Source organism: Suncus etruscus, chromosome 8, assembly GCF_024139225.1.
Source record: "Suncus etruscus isolate mSunEtr1 chromosome 8, mSunEtr1.pri.cur, whole genome shotgun sequence".
NCBI lineage: Eukaryota > Metazoa > Chordata > Mammalia > Eulipotyphla > Soricidae > Suncus > Suncus etruscus.
The window spans coordinates 24,114,290-24,139,687 of NC_064855.1; the positions used below are offsets into that span (position 1 = coordinate 24,114,290).

The 25,398-nt window shown below is 42.5% G+C and overlaps 1 protein-coding gene and 1 pseudogene across 1 annotated transcript in view; both read right to left on the bottom strand.

Moving 5' to 3' along the window:
• CUL5 (cullin 5) overlaps positions 1-25,398 on the bottom strand; it is a 72,514-nt gene that overhangs the window by 13,130 nt on the left and 33,986 nt on the right. Inside the window, 6 exon segments of the mRNA XM_049778961.1 lie at positions 6,522-6,586; positions 9,063-9,170; positions 9,410-9,540; positions 11,563-11,590; positions 11,592-11,642; positions 11,644-11,658. Of these exon segments, the coding sequence (XP_049634918.1) occupies positions 6,522-6,586; positions 9,063-9,170; positions 9,410-9,540; positions 11,563-11,590; positions 11,592-11,642; positions 11,644-11,658 (398 nt within the window).
• On the bottom strand, positions 22,533-23,471 carry LOC126016379 (hepatoma-derived growth factor-related protein 3-like; annotated as a pseudogene).

Sequence of the window (25,398 nt, forward strand, 5' to 3'; positions counted from 1 at the left end):
TCGCCCCTGGCTTGGGTGGGGGGGGGGACCATATGGGACACTGGGGGATCAAACCACAGTCCTTCCTTGGCTAGTGCTTGCAAGGCAGACACCTTATCTCTAGCACCACCTCTCTGGCCCCCGAGTTTCCCTATTTCTAAAGGAGGGTCAATAGTTAGGATCTGCATTCTGGTTATGTTCTTGATTACCAGAAACTGCAGCTACAAGGACATATTTGAAGAAGAGAGAAAAAATGTCTTTGCTTTTAGGGCTGGCTATATCCAGAAAAAGGGTTCTCAAATAATCTTTGGTGCTGGAATTTCTGAGCCAAATTATTTGATAGAGGCTAATATTTTGCCTGATATATACAAAGGAGAGAGAGTCAAATGCTGGCTGAAAATGTAATGCCAGGCATCTCTTTGGAAATTCCTCAACCATCCACGCAGGGGAAAAAATGCATCCACAGCAGGCCTTTTGAGGAACCCCATGGGGGTTAAATTAGTTCTACCCACCAGGAAAATCTGAGGATACATCTGGTGGGCTGAGCCCCGCTAAAAGCTTAGGTATACCCTGGCAAACATATGCTCCCTCTGAACTGCAGCCTGCAGTCTGGGTTTCAACTTAGTGGAGAAACCTTTATCCCAGAATCAAAGTCACTTCTATTTTTTGTTTGTTTTTGGTTTTGGGTCATACCTGGCGGCATTCAGGGGTTACTCCTGGCTCTATGCTCAGAAATTGCTTCTGGCTGGCTCGGGGGAACATACAGAATGCTGAGATTTGAACCACCGTCCGTCTAGGGTTGGCTGTGTACAAGGCAAATGTCCTACTATCTCTCTGGCCCCTACTTTTTAACTTTGGTTTAGGTCTTTTTTTGGGGGGGAGGGGCACACCCAGTGACGCTTAGGAGTTACTCCCGTCTATGTGCTCAGATATTGCTCCTGGCTTATGGCTTGTGGGACACTGGGTGATCAAACCGAGGGTCATCCTGGATCAGCTGTGTATGCAAGGCAAACCCTACTGCTGTGCTATCTCTCTGGCCCCTACTTTTTATTTTTAACTTTGGTTTAGATTTTGTTTTTGTTTGTTTTTTTTTGGTGGGGGCAAACCCAGTGACACTCAGGAGTTACTCCCGGCTATGTGCTCAGAAATTGCTCCTGGCTTGTGGCTTATGGGATGCCGGGGAATCGAACCTAGGTACATCCTGGATCAGACGCATGCAAGGCAAACGCCTTACTGCTGCGCTATCACTCTGGCCTGTTGGTTTTGGTTTTTATGCTTCACTTAAGAAACACTCCTGGTAGTGCTCGGGGAACCATATGAGATGCTGGTGATTGAATCTGGGTCTACTGCATGAAAAGCAAGTACCCTACCCCACTATACTACTGCCCTGGCCCCAACTTTATATTTTTATGAGACACAATTTTTGCCTGAAGACTCACTCAAAAGATGGGGCTGAAAGAAGTTTGCTTATGATCAAAATCTTCAGAAGGTACTTTCATTTGCTGAGTTCTTCCTCTGTTGTTTGCTGATAAACAACATACTAATCTAGGATTGCTCTTCAAACCATGATCTCCCTGGAACACATACCTCTCTTATTTGTCTCTTTGCTTATGTTTTCTACTCTAAAGAAGCCTATGTTTTCTTACAAATCCATTCTCTCTCTCTCTCTCTCTCTTCCTTACATCTTTCTAGGAAAGTTTCATTCAATGAAACCTACCTTGCTTCACCACAGAAATACTAATCTAACAAGAGGAATTTAATTATGCACCAAATTTTACGCATCAATTGTGCTGAAAGTGAAGAATCAAAAACCATCTAACTTTCAAAAGAATCTAAAGCCGCATCAGTAATATTAACTTCTTGTAAATTAGCATCACAAATTAAATAAAGTTCATTTATGCATTTCATATTCTGAGGTAACAAACAGTCTTGAAAGGATGAAGTAGCCAAATTAAGTGAGATGTAGAAAGAAAATCCCACCAGCAGAGGGCTCCATCGAGCCTGGCAGCTGAGATTTCCAGAAGGATCTCTTTCCTTTAAGGGAGAGCCAGTTTACACCCTAGGAGACATGCTCTATGGGCAGAGACTGACACTAGGTTACTTCACAAGAATCTCATTTAGCCCCACTTCCCAGCTCTCACGTGAACTACTAGAATAACCCCATTGCATCAGTGATTATATAATAATAATAATAATAATAATAATAATAATAATAAAATAAAAATAAACAGCAAATAATTTGAACTTGTGATTAAATCACAAATTGAACTTGTGATTAAAAAAAAAAACCTTCTCGGGCCCGGAGAGATAGCACAGCGGTGTTTGCCTTGCAAGCAGCCGATCCAGGACTAAAGGTGGTTGGTTCGAATCCCGGTGTCCCATATGGTCCCCCGTGCCTGCCAGGAGCTATTTCTGAGCAGACAGCCAGGAGGAACCCCGGAGCATCACTGGGTGTGGCCCAAAAACCAAAAACCAAAAACCAAAAAACAAAACCTTCTCTCCATAAAGAAAATTGCCTCGCCAGAGATTGGAGAGATAATGTAGGAGGCCAGAGACCTTGATTCCAAGCAGTGTGTCCTGGGCAGGGCCAGGTACTCTTTTTTTTTTTTTTTTGATTTTGGGTCACACCCTGCAGCGCTCAGGTGTTACTCCTGTGTCTACAGAAATCGCCCCAGGCAGGCTTGGGGGAACCATATGGGATGCCAGGATACTTTCTGCATGCAAGGCAAACTCATCTCTATGTTATCTCCGGCCCCGGCCAGGTACTCTTGCATAGATCTAGAAATTGTCTCCTGAGCACCAATGGATGTGGTCAACCATCCCAAATAATTCCACTGAATTGCTATTGAATTCTGCTGAACATTTAGGGGAGAAATATTTTTTAACATTTGTAAACTGAATCCAATCATACACAAGCATATCTGGCCAATTGAGACTCTATCCCAAGAATTGCTTTTATTTTTCATCAAAACTGTGTCTATGGCATTCAGAGCAGGCACTCAGCTATTGGGGCCATTGCTCTTGCCCTGAGTGGCATTTTCTGTACAAAACTGTATTTTACCACATGAAAAGAAATGAAGTTATGGTAATTTCAATATCTAAAAGGCATTCATGGACTAGAGAGACATACTGTCTTTTGCTTTGCAAGTGGCCAACCCAGATTCCATCCCAACTACCCCATATGGTCCTCCAAGCCCAGCAGGATCCTGAGAACAAAGCTGGGAGTAAGCTCTGAGCACAGTTTGGAGTGCCTCCACAAAAAAACAACCTAGAAGCACTTTTTTGGAGGGTCATACCCGATAACACTTAGGGGTTACTCCTAGCTATGCACTCAAAAATCGCTCCTGGCTTGGGGGATCCTATGGGTTGCAGGGGATTGAACCATGGTCTGTCCTAGGTCAGCCGCGTGCAAGTCAAACGCCCTACCACTGCACCATTCCTCTGGCCCTAACCTAGAGGCATTTAATAAAAGTCAGTACCAATTTATTACCAGAAGTTTCACCTGGGAAACTGGGAAGAAAAGGCATGTAGAGGCCAGGGATGAAGTTCAGCAGGAGAACATTTGCCTTGCATGAGGTGTCTAACTCCAAAAGTACTCTCTTTTGAAATACATTTAAAAAGCAAATGGAAAACAGGAACATAGTTGGTAAAGGAAGAATGACTTTTCTGACAGCAGAGGAAGACAAAGACTTCTTTCTACTGCTTCATTCCAGTCACAGTTTAAAACAAAAAATACAGGGCCGCCGGCGAGGTGGCGCTAGAGGTAAGGTGTATGTCTTGCAAGCGCTAGCCAAGGGAAGGACCGCAGTTCGATCCCCAGGCGTCCCATATGGTCTCCCCAAGTCAGGGGCAATTTCTAAGCGCTTAGCCAGGAGTAACCCCTGAGCATCAAATGGGTGTGGCCTGAAAAACCAAAAAAAAAAAAAAAAAAAAAAAACAGGGCTGGAATGATAACACAATGAGTAGGGCGGTTTGCCTTGCACACAGCTGATCCGGGTTATTCCCCCACACCCCATATGGTCCTCTGCCTGCCAGGAGTAATTTCAGGAGTGCAGAGCCAGGAGTAACACTTGTGCACTGGCTGGGTGTGGCCCAAAAAAGAAAAGAAAACAAAAGAAAAAACACAGGGGCTAGAGAGATAGTGCAGCAGTAGGGTGTTTGCCTTGCACCCAGCCAATCCAGGACAGACAATGGTTCGAATCCTGGCATCCCATATGGTCTCAAAAGCCTGCCAGGAGCAATTTCAGAGCGCAGAGCCAGGAGTAACCCCTGAGCACTGCCAGGTATGGCCCCAAAACAAAAACAAACAAAAAAATACACAGAAAAACTCACTAAATGCCCTTCCCTTGTGCTGCTGACCAGTTGCATTCTGTGTGGCAGAAAACAGTTCAAAAGCGACAAACTAAAAATTATCAGAATAAACATTTTCAGTTGAACATCTACATCTCCTTATTTAGAAACATTCACTTCAAATCTCTTTGCAGTATAAAATACAACACTCAGTTACAAAAGTACAGATTTTGAACTTTTTGTACTATGTGGCAGTATTTCAAAAATAACTCAAATTTATTGATAGTTCATTAAAATTTAATCCATATTTCTAAAAGTATTTGGCACAAGTAAATTCTTCTTACCAAGGAAAAGTCCATTTCTGAAGATAGTACAAAAATTTACATTCATTTTGACTTGGTTAACTCACTACGATGAACTGATTCATATCCAACTTTTATAAATAGTGAAGTAATCTTAGTGAATAAAGGAGGAAAAAAGGAGCCGAAGTGATACCATAGCAGTAGGGCGTTTGCCTTGCATGCAGCTGACCCAGGAAGGACCTGAGTTCGATCCCAGGCGTCCCATATGGTTCCCTGAGCCAGGAGCAATGTCTGAGCGCATAGACAAGAGTAACCCCTGAGCGTCACTGGGTGTGGCTCCCAAAACAAAAGGACAATAAGAAGAAAAAAAGGAAATTATCAAAGATTAAGAACAAAAATAGGGGCCAGAGTGATAACACAGCAGTAAGGCATTTTCCTTGCAGGCAACCAACACTTGACGAATGGTAGTTCAAGTCCAGGCAGCCCATATGGTCCCTGAGCCTGCCAGGGGTGGTTTCTGGGCATAAAGCCAGGAGAAACCCCCTAAGCATTGCCGGGTATGACCCCATCCCCCTAAAAAAAAGAACAAAAATAACTTATTTAAAAAATGAATTCACGGGACCAGTGAGATAGCATGGAGATAAAGCGTTTGCTTTGTATACAGAAGGACAGTGGTTCAAATCCTGGCATTCCATATGGTCCCCTGAGCCTGCCAGGAGCAATTTCTGAGCGTAGAGCCAGGAGGAACCCCTGAGCACTGCCGGGTGTGACCCAAAAATTAAAAAAAAAAAATAGAATTCAGAATATTACTGTAAAAGATTTGTAATCCACTTTGGTCAAAATAAAATTTAGGGGCTGGAGAGATAGCATGGAGGTAAGGTGTTTGCCTTTCATGCAAGAGGTCATCGCTTCGAATCCCGGTGTCCCATATGGTCCCCCGTGCCTGCCAGGAGCAATTTCTGAGCCTGGAGCCAGGAATAACCCCTGAGCACTGCCAGGTGTGACCCAAAAACCACGCACACACAAAAAATAAAAAAATTAAAATTAAAATTAAATTAAAAAAAAATGAATTCAGGAGACAAAACTAGCATAGGGAGGGTGCTTGGCTTGCATGCAGCAGACCCGGTTTTGATCACCTGCTCCTAAATGGTCAAACCTGCCAGGAGTAATTTCCGAGTGCCACTAGGTTGTGGTCCAAACCCACCCTCCCAATAAAAATGAGCTCAATATTTTTTGGTCATTAAAATGAGGTAACTTATTTATTTATTTATTTATTTTATTTTGGTTTTTGGGTCACACCAGGCAGCACTCAGAGGTTTCTCCTAGCTCTATGCTCAGAAATCGCTTCTGGCAGGCTCAGGGAATCGTATGGGATGCCAGGATTCGAACCACCGACCTTCTACAAGCAAGGCAAATGCCTTACCTCCATGCTATCTCTCCGGCCCCTGAGGTAAATTTTTTTGTTTTTGTTTTTGTTTTGGGTCACACCTGGCATCGCTGAGGGGTTACTCCTGGCTCCACACTCAGAAATCACTCCTGGCAGGCTCAGGAGACCATATGGGATGCCGGGATTCGAACCAATGACATTCTGCATGAAAGGTAAATGCCTTACCTCCATGCTATCTCTCTGGCCCCTGAGGTAAATTTTTTAAAAAAGCAAATCTACTAGGGTCAGGGTTAAGAGCATCTTGCATAACCAGGAATGAAATGTGCTTCAAAAAATTTAATATTTTGGGGGCTGGAGCAATGGCACAAGTGGTAGGGCGTTTGCCTTGCCCATGCTGACCTAGGATGAACCACAGTTTGATCCCCTGGTGTCTCATATGGTCTCCCAAGCCAGAAGTGATTTCTGAGTGCAAAGCCAGAAGTGCAAAGCCCTAAGCGTCACTGGGTGTGGTTCAAACCCTGTCCCAAATTTAATATTTTTAAACATATATTTTTAAAACTTACCCTTTCTGCTTCAAAGGTAATTCAAGTTTAAATATAGTAGCATCATTAACAACTGCTTTATATGCCTGCAAGTAATAAAATTATGAAATATGAACATCATTTCTAATTAAACAAAATTCAATTGTTATAATTCCAAGAATACATTTAACAAATGCATTAGGACCAGGGAAATACAACTTAACAGGTTGAGCGCATGCTTTACCCTGTGGGACACCCAGGTTTGATCCCAGGTTTTGCCCACATGTAGTCCAGCCAAGTGATTCCAGAACTCCTAAGCAAAGAGCTGGGAATACTGCAGGGGTTGATATAAACAAAACAAAACAAAACAAAACAAGAGAGAAATGAGCTTTTTATTAAAATTCAATGACTTGGGCCCAGAGAGATAGCACAGCGGCATTTGCCTTGCAAGCAGCCGATCCAGGACCAAAGGTGGTTGGTTCGAATCCCGGTGTCCCATGTGGTCCCCTGTGCCTGCCAGGAGCTACTTCTTTTTTCTGTTGTTGTTTTGTTTTGTTTTGTTTTGTTTTTGGGCCACACCCGGCGGTTCTCAGGGGTTCCTCCTGGCTGTCTGCTCAGAAATAGCTCCTGGCAGGCACGGGGGACCATATGGGACACCGGGATTTGAACCAACCACCTTTGGTCCTGGATCGGCTGCTTGCAAGGCAAACACCGCTGTGCTATCTCTCTGGGCCCCAGGAGGTATTTCTGAGCAGACAGCCAGGAATAAACCCTGAGCACCACTAAGTGTGACCCAAAAAAACAAAACAAAAAAAAAAATTCAATGACTTTCACAACTTTTTGGTCAAGCATGGCTATCACTATTCTCAAGTGCTGGAGTTTTGGTTTTGGATGTTGGAGGGAACTTCAAACTCACACTTGGGAAGCAAATGCTTGACCCTGTGCTACACCGCTAGTTCCTCAAGGGCAGCTTCCCTGCTACTCTTTACAACTGACCATTTATTCCCATGCATATTTTCTCCTAGAAACATCTTCATCTCATCAGGTCAAGCCTACAACTTCCTCCCTTATGTATATACTTGTTGACATTGTGTTTTCATGTTTCACTGAAAAAATTTGCAGAAAACTCCCCTCCCTATTATTTCTGTAGTCTCAGCATACAACCATTAAAACATATGTATTTCCTTTAAAAACTGGGCTGGAGTGATAGTATAATGGGTAGAGCATTTGCCTCACACATGGTCAACGTGGATTTGATCTTTGGCACCATAGAGTAGCCAAAGCATTGCCAGGAGTGAACCCTGAACACAGAGCACAGCACCCTGAGCATCACTGGCTGGCCCCACTACACGTTCTCTGTTTCTGGCCCCTAAAAGGCAGATTTCTGCTGAGTCTCTGCAGCTCCTCTCTCCTCTGGCTAAAAATATTCTTCCCTCAAAATAGCCACAAAACTTATTCCTTCATCCCCTTCAATCTTGATTCAAATGTTACTTCAATGAAGCCTTTTTGCAAAGCGGCTCCATTTAATGTTTCAATCACCTCACTACCTCTATATTCCTATTTCCTCTTTTCTTTCTTTCTAAATAAAATGAAAAAATAAACTTACTGCAAAACACTGTTAATCTCAATATGGTCACAGAAAAAAACTAAACAGGGAACTAATTAATAAAACTTGAAGAGGAGGGGAAATAAGATAATTTCTAGTGAAAGGTTCGTGATTTTCTATTTTTAAATTTGGTTTTTGGGACACACCTTGGAGTGCTCTGGGATCACTCCAAACAAGGTCAGGATACCATATGTGATGCTGGGGACCTAATCCAGGTCGAGAGCATGTACCTTGGCTCTAACCCTAGATGTATAACATTTTAAAAGACCAGTGAGATAACAGAAAGGGTTATTGTGAACTGTTCATATTCAGGAAGCCCAAGCTGGATACTTTGATCCTGCAAGCACTACCAGAAGTGACCCCTGAGCACTGCTGAATGTGGACCCCATACATACCCCCTCAATCAAAAAACCCCCCAAACCAGGAAAAGTATGGGAAGCAAGGGTAAATATAAATGAAAGCTTCATGGAAAAATCTACAAAGGAACAGAGGATGGAAACTCAACAAAAGACTCAAACTGGCTGCAGCCAGGATCAGGGAAGCTCCAGATTTGTACTCTGAATTATACTGAAAGGATGGCAGAGATTAATCAATAATATTAGATTCTGAGGGAACTGAGTAAGAAAGTACGTTTCTAATTAAATTGTAGCTCATCTAATACCCAAGGTTTTCAAAAAAACCTATATCTAAGCAAATATAATAATTGTTCTCAATCAATACAAAACATAAGATTTGTCAAGTTCTTAGCTTGTAATTTAGCAGCACAATATCCCAAGTTTTTACTAAAAGTTAATTAAAAGTGCTAGGAATGAAGCTCAGTGGTAGAGCACAGGGTTAGAATCCTGGCATTTCCCACAGCAGTGTTCAGAGTAGCGTGTGTGTGTGTGTGTGTGTGTGGGGAGGGGAGGGATCCTGCTCACTGGGAATCAACTACAAACATGACTTTAAGCATGTGCTAATAGATAAAAACATAATACCTTATCTCTTGCAGTGAGAAATCGAGGATCATCTTGAAAAGCTTCTTTGACGAGTTTACTAAATCTATTAAATAGTGTAAGTAACTGTTCAACATATTTCTCAGAGTCCTAAAAAACAAAAGGCCTTCTATAAAATTGAACTTTATAAAAAAAAAAAAATAGCAACAAGAGAAAATACAGAGCTAATTTTAACAAAACACTAGAGCTTTAAAATTTGGAAAAAGTTTTACCCTATTAAAAAAGATGTACCAGTATTATTGTCTTGCTATTACTACCTAACATCTCCAATTCCACATTTGCAAAGTAACAGCAAGAGATATCTGTCATTGCCATGTACGAAAACTCACAGTAGTAATAGTTTCAGCAGCTGCTACCATATCTGCCAGGCCAGCGCTGATGATGTGCTCCTCTAGGTCTTTCAACATTGGCTCTATCCCATTCGGAACTTTATCCATCAGTGAAAACATTAAGTGTAATTCTGAAAGAATAAAACACACTCATGTAGCCATATTATTCATCCACAAGGACATATTTCTTCTTGAATTTATATCTTGGATCTAGAATGTCCAGGACATGGGTCAAGCCAAGTGGACTGTGAAGCCCTGAGCTCCAGCCCTGGAAACTGCAAAATAAATAAATAAATAAATAAATAAATAAATAAATAAATAAATAAATGAATAGAATAGAATGGAATAGGGGCCAGAGCCAGTGGTAGGGCATTTCCAACTCCTGGTTCAATTCCTGGCATTCCATATGGTCCCCCATGCCTGCCAGGAGCAATTTCTGAGCACAGAGTTAGGAGTAAGGAGTAACCCCCCTGAGCATCGCTGGGTGTGACCCCAAAAAATCCAAAAAAATAAATAAATAAAAAGAGAATAGAATGCATATACAGCAAATCTAGAGGCATTATTCAATAGAAGTTGACATTAACTGCATTCTGTGGATGCAAATAGTTTAGTAGTTTTTATAAGTACTGTAATTTTCTGATTCACTGCCTCAATTTGACAAAAACTATTGTAATTGAGGCAAAATGATTAGAAGAGTTCTACTATTCATGTTTTCAGTAATAAAGTTGCTACAGTCCCACTTAAGTATTTTCAGTCTAATTCAGCTCTTCCTGCTCGCAAGCACTCAGAAGCCTCAATTTTATAGTCCAAAGCCAAATGTCTATTGTCTGGGTACTATCTGCTCCCTTGCTTTTGATGTATCACACAAAGGTGAGATTATCTAGTTTTTCTTTTCCCTCTGCCGTATTTAGCCTAACCAGAGCACCTCTAATTTCATCTTTGTTGTAGCAAAAGGCAAGATTTGATCTTTTCTTATAACTGAGTAGTAATCTGTTTTGTTTCTAGACTATACCCTACAGTGCTTGAGAAATTGTGTGGTGCCAAAAACTGAATTCGGAGCTCATAAAAGCAAAGTGCATGTCAGCCCAATAAGCAATTTTCTTGGTCCTCAAGATGGGAGGAGACAGAAAGGGAGGGAAGAAGGAGGAAAAAATTTAATTTCTTCAATTCACAATATCAAATACACAACCAAATCATTAAGGAGAAAAAAGATGTATCATCAGACTGACTAAAGATTATAAAAGTATATTAGAGGGACTGAAGAGATATTACAGGGATAGGTCACTTGCCTTGCACTTGGCCACCAACCCTGATTCAATCCTCAGCAACCCATATGGTCCACTGAGCACCACCAGGATTGATTCCTGAGTGTAGAGCCAGGAGTAACCCCTGAGCATTGCTGTGTGTGGCCTCAACACAAAAAACAAAATAAGCTTATTAGAGAACATGTGGAACTATTTTTGTGGAGCTTTTTAGTTTACAAAAGTACTCTATTTTTAGATAATGTTGGAAAAGAAAAAGGAAAAGAAAAAAATGAAATGAAGAAAAGAGAAAAAGCGGTTCGATCCCCCGGTGTCCCTATGGTCCCCCAAGCCAGGAGCACTTCTGAGCGCATAGCCAGGAGTAACCCCTGAGCGTTGCCGGGTGTGGCCCAAAAACCAAAAACCAAAAAAAAAAAAAAAAGAAAGAAAAGAGAAAAAGAAAAACCAGGCCCCTACTTTTTTTTATTGTTGGGTTTGGGACCACACACAAGAGGTACTCAGAGACCAAGAAGTGCAAGGATCAAATCTGAGCCTCTGGCCCCCAGAGTCCTGCTTTAAGACAGTGCTAGTGAGAAATCAATGGGCTTTGCATGTGGGAGGCCCCTTCCCCCTGCCCTGTGTACAACCAGGAATAACCCTTGAGCTGGGAGAAGCCCTTAAACACAACTAATGTGACACACCCACAAAAAAATTCTGAAGCACTTAACACATAAATATCTAAGGTGGGAAGGCTTAAAGTATGTTTATAAAACTTGAGTGCTTCCAATCGTACAAAGCATTTAATCATGTAAGTATTAAGTTCAGTGAAACAAATATATCTACATATTAAAAAAATTTTGTCAAGATACCCCCTTGACAAATTGTAAGATCTTTAAGTGATGTTTTACCTACTTTCAGTTTCATTTCGCTTGATCATGCCTTTGGCATTCTGCTAAGATAGTTTCTTTAAAGGATGTCACCAGGGCATTTACCACAGCATTCCATGAGCTGAAACACATTAAAAAACTAGTCAAGGCTACTACAAACCACCAGAAATATATCCCATCCCAGTTTGTTTTATAGCTCCCTAAAAATCATATTGTTTAACAGCAATAAAAAAATTTAGTATGTTGAAAATATTTTACTTACCCTTAACCACAGGACTGTTCAAAATCGATAGAAATTTATCAAAGTATATTTTCCCACATAAGAAGAGTTATAGCACTTAGGTACTCTTTAGACATTTAATAAAAATCTCCAAGGATAGGAGGAAAAATATACTAAATGAAAAATCAAAAATGAGCTTTTCTTATGTGGAAAGAACCTGCTCATTCATTCATCTATCTCAGAGTGCCAAGAAGTAGGTGGGAACATGAAGAGTATAATAAAAACCCAAACTGGAGAGAGAGAGTTGATAGGAAGATAAACTTGTAAGTTTAACTCAGATAGCAAAAATTAAACATATATAAACACCTACATCAAAAACCAAAGAAAGCAGAGAAAGAACTACTTCTAGAATAGCTGAATTGTCTCATTCACAAGGATGTCTCATTCTACACTGAATACTAAAAAAAAGAAAGTATTCTAGATAGAACAAGCAAATGGGCTAAATAGACGTAACAGAAGTTAGGGGATCTGCCTTGCAAACAGCTAACCCTGGTTCGATCTCCAACACCTGAGCACTTCCAGGAGTGATCCCTGAGAGCTAGCTCAGGAGTTAGCCCTGAGCACAATTTGGCTCCCCCCACAACCCCCCAAAAAGAAGCAAATAAATAAATAGCAACTAAATATGGCAGAAAAGAGAGTAAAAGAAAAAGCTAGAAAGGTGGTGCTGGGGTCCAATTATGGATGAAATATTCCTAGAAGTTAGGCCTGGTATTTCAGTCTCTGGGCAGAAAAAGAAGAAAAGATGGCTTTCAACAGAGGATAAATGCTTTCACTCCATGATCATTTTTATGTGTGTTTTGTTGTGTTTTTATTTGTTTTTTGGGGGGGCCACACCTGGCAGTGCTCAGGGGTTACTCCTAGCTCTGCACTCAGAAATCACTCCTGGCAGGCTCGTTGGACCATAAGGAATGCCGGGGATCAAACGAGGTCTGTCCTGGGTCAGCCACATGCAAACACCCTACTGCTTGTGCTATGGCTCCAGCCCCTCCCGGTCATTTTTAAAGATCAGATTAATGATGCAAGTTGGAAATGTGGAGGGGTGTCAGGAAAGCTGCTGAAAGAGCGTAGGTATTCCAGGAGAAGGTCTGGTGAATCTCCTCCAAGAGGCAGATTTCCGGCTCATCTCTGTACCCTAATATCCTGCAGATTTTTTTCCTCCTGCAGGTACTGAGTAAACTGAGAGTAAGAAAGCAAGTCTTCTAAGGCTCACAAGATGTCTGTTTTTGTGGGGGGGGGGTTTCTTCTTTCTTATCCTTCTTCTTCTTTCTTTCTTCTCTTCTTCTTCTTTCTTGGGGGGGGGACTGGGACCACACCCAGTGATCCTCAGGGGTTACTCCAGGCAATGCACTTAGAAATCACTCTTGGCTGGGGGACCATATGAGAACCCAGAGATTGAACAGAGGTCCGTCCTGGGTCAGCCGCGTGCAAGGCAAACGCCCTACTGCTGGTCTATTGCTCTGGCCCATGTCTAGTCTTTTTAAAAAGACCTCTGATAGAGATTAAGAAATAGAACTCTTGGGGCCGGAGAGATAGCATGGAGGTAAGGCATTTGCCTTTCATGCAGAAGGTCGGTGGTTCAAATCCAGGCATCCCATATGGCCCTGATCCTGCCAGGAGCGATTTCTGAGCATAGAGCCAGGAGTAACCCCTGAGTACTGCCAGATGTGACCCAAAAACCAAAAAAAAAAAAAAAAAAAAAAAAGGAATAGAACTCTGGGGCTACAGCGGTGGTGCAACGGTGGGTCCCATAAGGTCCCCCGAGCGATTTCTGAGCACATAGCCAGGAGTAACTCCTGAGCATCACCGGGTATGACCCAAAAGCAAAAGAAAGGGGGGGGGAGGAACTAGAGAGATAGCACAGTTGTACACAGCCAATCCTGGTTCAATTCTGCATTCCACATGGTCCCGAGAACTGCAAGGAATAATTATTGAGTACAGAGCCAGAAGTAACCTTTGAGCATCACTGGATATGGCTCAAATTTAAAAACAAAAAAAAATTTAAAGTAAATTTGAGTCCAGAGCAATAATAATACAATAGGAAAGGCATTTGCTTTGCACATGGCCAACTGAGTTTTATCCCAGCATCCCATATGGTACTGAGTTTGCAAGGAATAATTCCTGATTAGAGAGCCAGGAGTAACCCCTGAGCATCACCAAATGTGGCCCAACCACCAAATAATATAAATAAACTACTTGTTATCAATTTTTGCTTTCATTTTGGGGGGCTGGAGATTAGACCACACTCAGCAGTGTTCAGGGATGATTTCTGAGCTCAGGGAACCATATGGGGCTAAACTGGGGTGGCCACATGTAAGGCAAGTGCGTTAACCTTTGTATTATCTCTCCAGCCCCAAAATCAGTTCCAGTGATTTGACCAGCTTTTTAAAAGGTAATAAAAGAACAGAATAGATAGTATCAGAGTGCATCAGGTATATTAACAAAGAACATCATCTGGGGCCGGGTAGGTGGCGCTAGAGGTAAGGTGTCTGCCTTGCAAGCGCTAGCCAAGGAAGGACCGCGGTTCGATCCCCCGGTGTCCCATATGGTCCCCCCAAGCCAGGGGCGATTTCTGAGCACATAGCCAGGAGTAACCCCTGAGCATCAAACGGGTGTGGCCCAAAAACCAAAAAAAAAAAAAAAAAAAAAGAACATCATCTTATATATAAAAACAATTTTTGTTGGTGCAGGGGATGTGTCCCAATGTAAAGCACACGCATGTGTGAAGCCTGAGGTTGAATCTCCAGCAAAACACACACACCAGAAGAACCTCTATTTCAAATATATACAAGTAAACAAGCATATACTAAATCACAATAGAAAATGTTTTTCCTTAAAATAAAGTGTTCCTCTTACATTCTATTACAATGAGTATTAAAAAGTTAGAATTACAAAAACATTGAAGAAAACTAAACAGAATTTGATAATGAGTAGAGGAAAGTGAGCAGAGAAGCAAAAGGCTGTTGAAGCAGCTTCTAGCTTGAGAGATGAAATATAATGGCAAGTGCATTCTGTTAACTCTATACTGAACACTGTGCTAGGTTCTTTACATCCATTATCATTTTCAAGGAAACCTTAAAAATACTGTTGCAGGGGACTGGAGTGATAGCACAGTGGTAGGGCGTTGCCTTGCACACAGCCGACCCAGGACAGACCGGGATTCAATTTCCAGCATCCCATATGGTCCCCCCGAGACTGCCAAGAGCAATTTCTGAGTGCAGAACCAGGAGTAACCCCTAAGCATTGCCAGGTGTGGCCCAAAACAACATAAACAACAATAACAAACAAACAAGACTGTTCCACCTTTCTAACGTTCACAGCTGTAAACCTCAGATATCTAGCAAAAAAAAGAAACAAGCTGGAGAAGATGAGCAGCAGAACAAGTTCACAGATCAAGGACGAAGTTTCAATCTTTTTTTTGGTTTTTGGGTCACATTTGATGGTGTTCAGGGGTTACTCTTGGCTCTGCAGTCAGAAGTTGCGCCTAGCAGACTCCTGGGACCCATTATGGGATGCCGGGCATTCGAACCACTGTCCTGCATGCAAGGCAAACACCCTACCTCCGTGCTATCTCTCCAGCCCCAGGGTTTCAATCTATATGGTTTGTCACAACATTAACAGAATAAGGGTATACTTAGTAATGACTATATGATCAGAACACAGCCATTTCTATATGATCAGAACTCAAAAGTTAAATCTGACCGAGCAATAGAGACATATGCATGATTCATACTTTTAGTGATCTAACAATGCAGGTGAGGATCTATAACTGAACTGCAGTATAGTTCATATCTACAAAGTTCTCTGTGAAAAAAATCAATCTCACCAATAAGCAAAAGGGACGAATAAGCGCATTATTACAGCACACTAAATATCACAGGGCAGTGTTTTTCCATCATACCATATTCACAGCCTCACACATTTGTTGGATAAATAACAAGGAAGTAGCCTATAAGTTCCTACTATATCAAAAGATTTTAATAAGTAGATAGAATGAAAATTCAAATATCAGGTAAAATATTGTCTAAAAATAAATCCCAAAGAGAAAAAAAGAAGTATGAAGGTTCCTGAAAATCAGATACAAAAAATTATGAGACTACGTTATTTATTTATTTATTTATTTATTTATTATGATTTTAAAACTATGGCTTTTGAATAACCATATTGACCCCATAATGAAAGCAAAATTTATGAAGATAAATCTGCACTCATGAAGAAATTCTAATGGTTAACATTAAGACTAAGGGCACCCAACATTATTAATAATTTTTAACTGCAGATAAAGGATATTCAATTTTTTTTTTTTTTTTGGTTTTTTGGGCCACACCCGTTTGATGCTCAGGGGTTACTCCTGGCTAAGCGCTCAGAAATTGCCCCTGGCTTGGGGGGACCATATGGGACGCCGGGGGATCGAACCGTGGTCGCGATCTTTCCTTGGCTAGCGCTTGCAATGCAGATACCTTACCTCTAGCGCCACCTCGCCGGCCCCAAGGATATTAATGATACAGGGGGCCAGAATAATAGTAAAACACACAGGATGCTTGCTTTTTATGTGGCTGACCTGGGTTCAATCTCTAGCATCCCATGTGGTCCCCAAAGTCCACCAGGAGTGATCTTTGAACACAGAGCCAGGAGCAAGCCCTGAGCAAAACCCACCAAGTATGGTTCATAAAAAAAAAAAAAAAAAATTGTTTAATGGTACTAGGAGATGGACTATAAATATTGTGATATTACTAAAAACAAAAATTAGAAAAGATAAAGAGCCATATGTTAAGTCTAAATGGATAGATTCTGAGTGATGGATCCAATAGTAGAGCAGGAGGAGCACTTGCCTTGCACACAGCCAATCTAGATTCTATCCCCAGCACCATGTATGGTCCCCTGAGCAAAATCATAATTAATTGAGTGCAGAGCCAGGATGCTCAGTAGGAATAAAAGTAGGAATAACGGGGCCGGAGAGATAGTATGGAGGTAGGGCATTTGCCTTGCGTGCAGGACAGTGGTTCGAATCCTGGCATCCTATATGGTCCCCCCAGTCTGCCAGGAACGATTTCTGAGCAGAGAGCCAGGAGTAACTCCTGAGCGCTGCCGGGTGTGACCCTCCCCCCCAAAAAAAGTAGAAATAACTACTGAATATCACTGGTGTGGCCCAAATTTAAAAATAAAATAAAATAGGGCCGGGCGGTGGCGCTGGAGGTAAGGTGCCTGCCTTGCCTGCGCTAGCCTAGGACGGACCGCGGTTCGATCCCCCCGCATCCCATATGGTCCCCCAAGAAGCCAGGAGCAACTTCTGAGTGCATAGCCAGGAGTAACCCCTGAGCGTCACAGGGTGTGGCCCAAAAAAATAAAATAAAATAAAATAAAATAAAATAAAATAAAATAAAATAGAAAAGGTACATGTTTTACTTTTATTTTTGGTATCTGGGTCACACCCATATCAGGGGCTACTCCCTGTGCTAGCTCTGTGTTTGCGGTCAATGCAAGATGTGTTTAGGGCACCATGTGATGAGACACTTGGCCCAAGGATCTAACTCTCTAGCCCTGAAAGGTGCACTGCTATGGATTGAGCTATCTTGCTTCTAGAAAACTACATTCCAAGACAATGTGACCTGTGAGAAAGATACCTACAGAAAGATAGTAAGAGGTCAGGAATGTGACCTATGGTAGAGCAACCATCTTGTATGTGTGTGTGTGAGGTCTGAGCTCACCCCATAGCAAACGCCAACCCCCAAGAAGGATATTGGGGGGGGGGGGCATATAATCTTCCAGGAAGTACTATTTCTAAAACCTATAATATTAACAACAAAAACATGAGTATGCCCATTCTAAGGATTAAGTACATCTGTACTATAATATACATGCAGCCTTAAAAACAAAAAAAGAAAGAACTTGACCAAGAAGTATGACAAAAAAGAAAAATTAGGGCCGGAGAGATAGCATGGAGATAGGGTGTTTGCCTTGCAAGGATGGTAGTTCGAATCCGGGCATCCCATATGGTCCCCTGAGCCTGCCAGGAGTGATTTCTGAGCGTGGAGCCAGGAGTAACCCCTGAGCGCTGCTGGGTGTGACCCCCCACCAAAAAAGGGGGAAAAATTACTATTGGGGTCAGAGTGATATAGCACAGTGGGTAGGGTGTTTTCCTTACTCATGGCCAATCCAGGTTTGTCCCTTGCATCCCATATGGTCCCTCAAGCCTGCCAGAAGTAATTTCTAAGTACAGAGCCAAGAGTAACCCCTGAGCTCAGCTAGGTGTGCCCCCCCCCAAATTACTTATAGAATCTGAGGTCTCTGTATTAGGGGTGCTTCCTGTACTATCTTCTCTACTTGTGTGAAAATTTCTTCATAAAACTTTTACTTTTTGGGGGGCCACACCCGGCATTGCTCAGGGGTTACTCCTGGCTGTCTGCTCAGAAATAGCTCCTGGCAGGCATGGGGGACCATATGGGACACCAGGATTCGAACCAACCACCTTAGGTCCTGGATCGGCTGCTTGTAAGATAAACGCCGCTGTGCTATCTCTCCAGGCCCTTCATAAAACTTTTTTAAAATAAAGATAATATACACCTTAACATAAAAAATCCTTTAGAATACTATTTTATGGGGACCATAGTACAGTAGGTAGTAAGGCATATGCCTGGCACATGGCTGATTCAGGTTCAATCCTCAGCATTCCATATGGTACTCTGAGCACCACCAGAGTTTACTGAGAGCAGCGCCAGGAGAAACTGCTGAGCATCACTGGGTGTGACACCCCCCCCCCAAAAAAAAGGAAAGAAAATGATTTTATGTAGGTAAAGAGGAGGAAGGAAAACAGAATTCCTTATTTCAGTTCTTGTCTGAACAGAATAGTGCCCCAATGGCAGAGATTTTATTTCTCTTCTGTATTACTGTCCATCTTTTACCAAAGAACTACATGCACAGAAAACCCTAAGTATATGCTTGTGATTTGAAAGATAATTTTTAATGGAAAGGTTAGTGATAAACCATCTCTCTCACCTTGTATTCTCCCCTTTCTGTCTCCTTTTGCTAGCTTCCGTGAAGAAAAAACCTTTTTGCCATTTGCCATCAACGCCTGTATTTTGCCTGAGATGAGCACAACTTCTAAATCCATAGCAATTTGTCCCCAGAGGTCTGCAAGGTGAAACACTTAAACTATCAATGTGCTTAATATGTTACCTTTCTCTACAGCAAAACTATAAATGTGTCAAAGACAGAAACTTGTCAGACAGCTCCAGAACACCTAGCATTTGCTCAACAGATAGTGTGGGCTGGGCAGGTTAAGTGGTGGGATGCTAATTGTCTTTAGTGGTATCCAACCTGCTTCATTAACTCCACTTGACTAAAATTTAGTGAAAAGCAACAAAAAACAGTTCTGACTTTCCTTATCAACTTTTCCTTATGCATAAGTAATATTTCACTTTGTCTCAGTGTAAAATAAGAGTTGAATTAGGCTTCTACACTTTTTACACTTCTACACGATTCTACTTATTTTCATCAAGTCTTTAGTCATACAATGATAAATTAATGTATGCCCCCCCAAAAAGAATTAATTCACTGGGGGGCTGAAGCAATAGCACAGCAGTAGGGCATTTGCCTTGCACGAAGCTGACCCACGACTGACCCGGGATGGACCGAGGTTCAATCCCCAGCATTCCATATGGTCCCCTGAGCCTGCCAGTTGCAATTCCTGAGCACAGAGCCAGTAATAAACCCTAAGCGCTGCTAGGTATGCCTCCCCCTCAAATTAATTCACTGGGGAGATAATACAGTGGGTAGTACATTCGTCTTACATGCAGGTTCAATTGCATGCAAGACTGATCCACGTTCAATCCCAGGCATCCCATGTGGCCCCAAGTATTGCCAGGAGTGATCCCTGATCACAGAACCAGGATTTACTTCTAAGCATCCTTGAGTATGGTACTTTAAAACAATATCCTATCTCACATTTTTGGCCATTAATTTTAGTAGACATTGATGTGGCTTGCCAGAAACTATTACTATAATACTTGCGTAAGAGTAATTGTCTGCTTCTTCTTGAATTTATTTATTTTTTTTTTGGGTCACACCTGGCAGCACTCAGGGGTTACTCCTGGCTTTATGCTCAGAAATCGCTCCTGGCAGGCTCAGGGGACCATACGAGATGCTGGGATTCGAACCATCAACCTTCTGCATGAAAGGCAAATGCCTTACCTCCATGCTGTCTCTCCGGACCCCTACTTCTTGAATTTATTTCTGTTTAAACATTTCTTGCTTTTTGGCCAATATTAGAAACGAATTAGTTGCTACCATATCTTTTCTCAATTTTTTCCTATCACATCTCTATCCTTTTTGTTTGTTTTGGGAGTCACACCGGCAGCACTCAGAAATCGCTACTGGCAGACTCAGGGGACCATATGGGATGCCGGGATTCAAACCACTGTGGGTCAGCTGCTTGCAAGGCAAATGCCCTGCTACTGTGCTATCTCTCCAGCCCCACACATCTCTATTCTTTCAGTTCCTCAATTTTTCTAAGGTTAGAGTGGGGTAAAAACATTTTTTTAAAAACTTTATATTTAATGATTAATTGATTGATTGATTGGATTTGGGCCAATCCCAGCTGGTTACTCCTGGCACTACACTCAGAAATCACCCCTGGCAGGTTGAGGGATAAACCAGATCTCTCCCAGTAGATCGCATGCAAGGCAAATGCCCTACCACTGTTATCTCTTTAGCCCCCTTTTCCTAGATGTTAAGTGGGCTTTTGCTTTTACTTTTTATTTACTTTGGGGCCACACCCAGCGGCACTCAGAGGTTACTCCTGGCTCTGCACTCAGAAATCACTCCTAGCTGGGGCCAGAGAGATAGCATGGAGGTAAGGCATTTGCCTTGCATGCAGGACAGTGGTTCGAATCCCGGCATCCCATATGGTCCCCCGAGCCTGCCAGGAGCGATTTTTGAGCATAGAGCAAGGAGTAACTCCTGAGCGTTGCCGGGAATGACCCAAAATCCAAAACTAAAAGAAAAGAAATCACTCCTAGCATGCTTGGGGGATGATAAGGGATGTTGGAGATTAAACCTGGGTCAACTGAATGCAAGGTAAATGTCCCACCTGCTGTGCTATAGCTCCAGCCTCACTTTTACTTTTATTCCTTTATCTTCTCCCTCCCCTTCCCTCTGTTTTTATAATGATGAGGAGGTAAGTAAGGAGGGAGTCCACAATACATACCCAGATGTGTTCACATTTAGTTCTGTGAATTTTCGGGGGGGGGGGGAGGCACACCCAGCGATGCTCAGGGGTCACTCCTGGTCTGTGCTCAGAAGTCACTCCTGGCAAGCTCAACAAACCATAATGGGATAAAACCTAGGTCCATCCCAGGTCAGCCTCGTGCAGAGCAAACACCCTACAGCTATGCTATCTCTCCAACACCTGTTACTTTTCCCTCCCCTTTTATTTAAACACCCAGGTGACAAAATTATTCATGATTAAGTTTCAGTCTTACAATGTACATCACCCTCACTAGTACACATTTCCTGCCACCAATATCCCCAATTTCTCTTCCACCCACCCCATGCCTGTCTCTAAGGCAGGCATTTTATTTTTCTCTGTCTTCCTTTTTTTTCCCTTTCTTTTAGACTCTGTGATTTGCACTACTGTTAATGAAGGGGTATCGTGCATATCACTTTATGTCCTTTCAGCATCCAGTTTTTGTCCAGAGTGATCAGTTCCAACTATTATTTATCACAGTGCTCCCTTCTCTATTCTTTTTCTTTTTACACATTCCAATAAATGTATTTTGTAAACAATACATTTTGTTTTTGATTTTTTTTACAGTAAACTTTCCAATTACAAACCTTGAGTATGCAAGAGGTTCTAAGGACAAGCATAACAGGATTGCTAAAACCCAAACTGACTAAGGGTGTTCTCACAATTGAAGCTGGCATAAAAAAAAAATAAAATCCTCTATTACCACAAAAGCAACAATAATGTACACATAATAATGGCTCGTGGATGAATATCAACTATGCTACATCTATTTCCAAAAGAAAACAGGGTTTGCTTCAAAAATCTCAATTTAAAGACAAAAATTAAAATCAATCATTGCCTGTATTTGTACATAACACAGAGATATACTGACCTCACATACAGAAACTGGGCTTGCAGACGGAACACTGTGGACCCGGGGGAGGATAAGCTGTCACCTAGCTGTTCCTAATATTGAATAGATAGATATTTTACAATGATTCAACTTTCGATGGCTTCAAAACTGAAGAGCCATTTTCATTCCGCCTTCCATGTGCCGACACTAGGGGTCTAGGGTCTGGTTCCTAGGTGCTGAGGGGCCATCTCTTCAATGTGACGCTGAGAAGTCAGTAAACAAATGCCAATTTCTACTGAACTGAGTGTTTGGCGGCCCCGGAGAAAAGGCTGGAGAATGAAGAAACAGAATTAACTGCTTCAATCGAAAGGATCCTAGATGAGGAAGTCTGTGTGAAAATCTTGACAACCCTTAGTTATTAAGAGCAACTTCATTGCAACCAAACAACATGAAATTAAGTCAAGAACCTCCAGAAGGGCTAAAATATCTTTTTCTCGAAAACACAATAGAAAGGAATGTGAAGAATGTGTATACAACCGGGGCTTCGGTTCCAGACAACAAGGACTGCGTTGGTTCATATCCAAGAATATCAGACAACCAACCAGGGCGTTGACCTTCCTGCGGTTTCTGAGGATCCAGCAGCTATTCCAATAGTTCGGTCCCTTCGCTGCTCTTCTGTGCGTCATAAGTGGTGTTTTGTGGGTCGTTGCCGGCATCGCCACCCTCGGAGCTGGCCTTGTTCCCCTCCTCTTTGCAGTCCGTGTCATCCTCATCTCCCAGAAATTTGAGGAATTGTTTATAGAGGATTTCTTGGACACGTGGGCCCTTTTCCCCCTTTTCGTTCTTTCTCTGGCCTTGGCTGTCCGCCCTGTCACCTTGCTCTTCACTGCTTGCATCGGCAGCATGTCCACCTTCACCCTCGGTCTCTTGAAGAGCTTTGTTGCTCAACTGCTCGATACCCGGTAAACTTCACTCCCGGGTTATTTTCTATTTCCCATGATCCTCCGTTAAATCCGTTCCACTTGGTTTTTGTTTTGTTTTTGGGTCACACCAGGCAGCGCCCAGGGGTTCCTCCTGGCTCTAAGCTCAGAAATCGCTCCTGGCAGGCTCGGGGGACCGTATGGGATACTGGGATTCAAACCATCGTCCTGCATGCAAGGCAAAATGCCCCACCTCTATGCTATCTCTCCAGACCCAAATCCGTTCCACTTGTTGGACTTTCCAAATTTGTCTTTGTATTCCTCCTTTGGGAAATGGTCTTTTGGGACCTAGAAATGCGGTTTCATGGGTGCCAAAGAAGAAGATGGGGTACTTGTTGGCTGGAGGTTTCACAGCGCCTTCTGGGAGTTCATCGAGCCGGACTGGCCAGTTTGGGTGGCCCGTCATCTTGGCGAACACCAACCAGGTTGCCCGCCTGCGGCGACGGCGTGGGCAGCGGCGTAGGCGGCGTCTAGTTAATGTTGCTGCAGCTCGGGCCGGCTCCCTTCTCTCTTCTAATCGGACGGCTCCACTGTCTGTGGCAAACTTCCTGCTATAGACTGGTTCCTGGCCCTCATCTCTATTGTCTCCGGTTATTACCATCCTATTTTTTTTTATCCTTCTATCCCGCAGATGAGTGAGACTATTTTGTGTTTATCCGTCACCCCGACTCATTTCACTCATCATAAATCTCTGTACCCATCCATGTATAAGCAAACTTCATTACTTCATTTTTTCCTAACTGCTGCATTGTATTCCATTGTGCAGATTTACCACAATAAGAGAAATAAAGAAATCAAATTTCTTTTGCTACTTTTCTGTTCTCGGGCACATGAGTTGTTTCCAGATTCTGTTGCAATGAACCTAGGAATGCAGAAGGCATTTTTTGCATGATAGTTTTGAGTTCCTAAGGTAGTATATTCCTAGGAGTGGTATTGCTGGATCATATGGAAGCTCAATTTCAAGAATTCTAAGGACTGGCGCGATAGCGTAGTGGGAGGGTGTTTGCCTTGCATGCTGCTGACCCCGGACGGACCTGGGTTCGATCCCCAGCATCCCATATGGTCCCCCAAGCCAGGAGCAATGATTTCTGAGCACATAGCCAGAAGTAACCCCTGAAAGTCACTAGGTGTGGCCCAAAAACAAAAAAAAAATTTTTTTTGAGGAATATCCATACATTGTTTTCCAGAAACGCTGGACTAGACAGCATTCCCACCAGCAGTGAACGAGTGTCCCTTTCTCCCCACATCCTCTCCAGCACTACTTACTCTTGTTCTTTATGATGTGTGCCATTCTCTGTGCTGTGAGATGATACCTCATTGTTGTTTTGATTTGCACCTCCCTGATTAGTGATTTGGAAAACCTAAAGTCACCTAAGCCCAGCAACATCAGGAAGAGCTGTCTCCAGTCTTGGCACAAAACCAACAAAAACAGGCCACAGACACTCAGGTACTCAAAACAGGCTCACTTCAATGAAGTTCAGAAGAAATGATTTTAAAAATATAATAATTTTCTCATTTTTATAAAAATACAAGTGTCAAAATTATATGTGCTCATTTTATTTTATTTATTTTGAGTTTGGGGCCACACCATGCGGCGCTCAGGGGTTACACCTGGCTCTCTGCTCAGAAATCACTCCTGGCAGGCATGGAGGACCATATGGGATGCCGAGATTCAAACCACCTTGGTCCTGGGTCAGCGCTTGCAAGGCAAATGCCCTAACGCTGTGCTATCTCTCCAGCCCCGTATGTGCTCATTTTAAATCCTGGTGTCCATTATTATAAAGCCTCATTTAAAATGATCCAAATAAAACACATTCTCCCTGCTTGGAGGGAAAAGGCACGTGCTGGGCCACATTCAGGGATGCTCGAGGACTAATGCAGTGCAAGAGATAGAACCAGAACTGGCTGGCTGCATGCATGTGAAGCAAGTGCCTCAAATCCGATTATCTCTTCCCTAATTTTAAATTGCTCCATTAATAAGAAAACATAATGTAAGTATAGATTAAAACTAATATGAATGAAACATAAAGACAGAGCATGTGCTGACGGTTGAAAATTCCTCTAAAAAGCTCCGACAGTAAGTCTGTTTTAAATAACCCTTAGTATGATAAGTGACTTTGTCCTCCCACTCCAGTAACACTGTTCAGACACGGCTGACACTGAATTAGACCCAGGGAGATAGGCTATGGACCAAGTGGTAGAACAGAAATTGCAAGTGCAGGGCCCTGGGTTGAGCCTGAGAATCACGAGATCCCCCAAATAATCACCATCAAGAAAGGCTCCACAACAACATAGAGAAAATAACTTAGAACCCAGGACTTAGTTAGCAGTATAAATCAATTCTTTTTGAAAATAAAATCTAAGTTTAGGGAATAGAGCGATAGCACAGTGAGTGGTGTTTGCCTGGCACAGTAGCCAACCCAGGTTCAATTGCCGGCACCCTATAAGATTCTCCAAACCTCGGCAGGCAGGAGAGATAGCATGGAGGTAAGGTGTTTATCTTTCATGCAGAAGGATGGTGGTTTGAA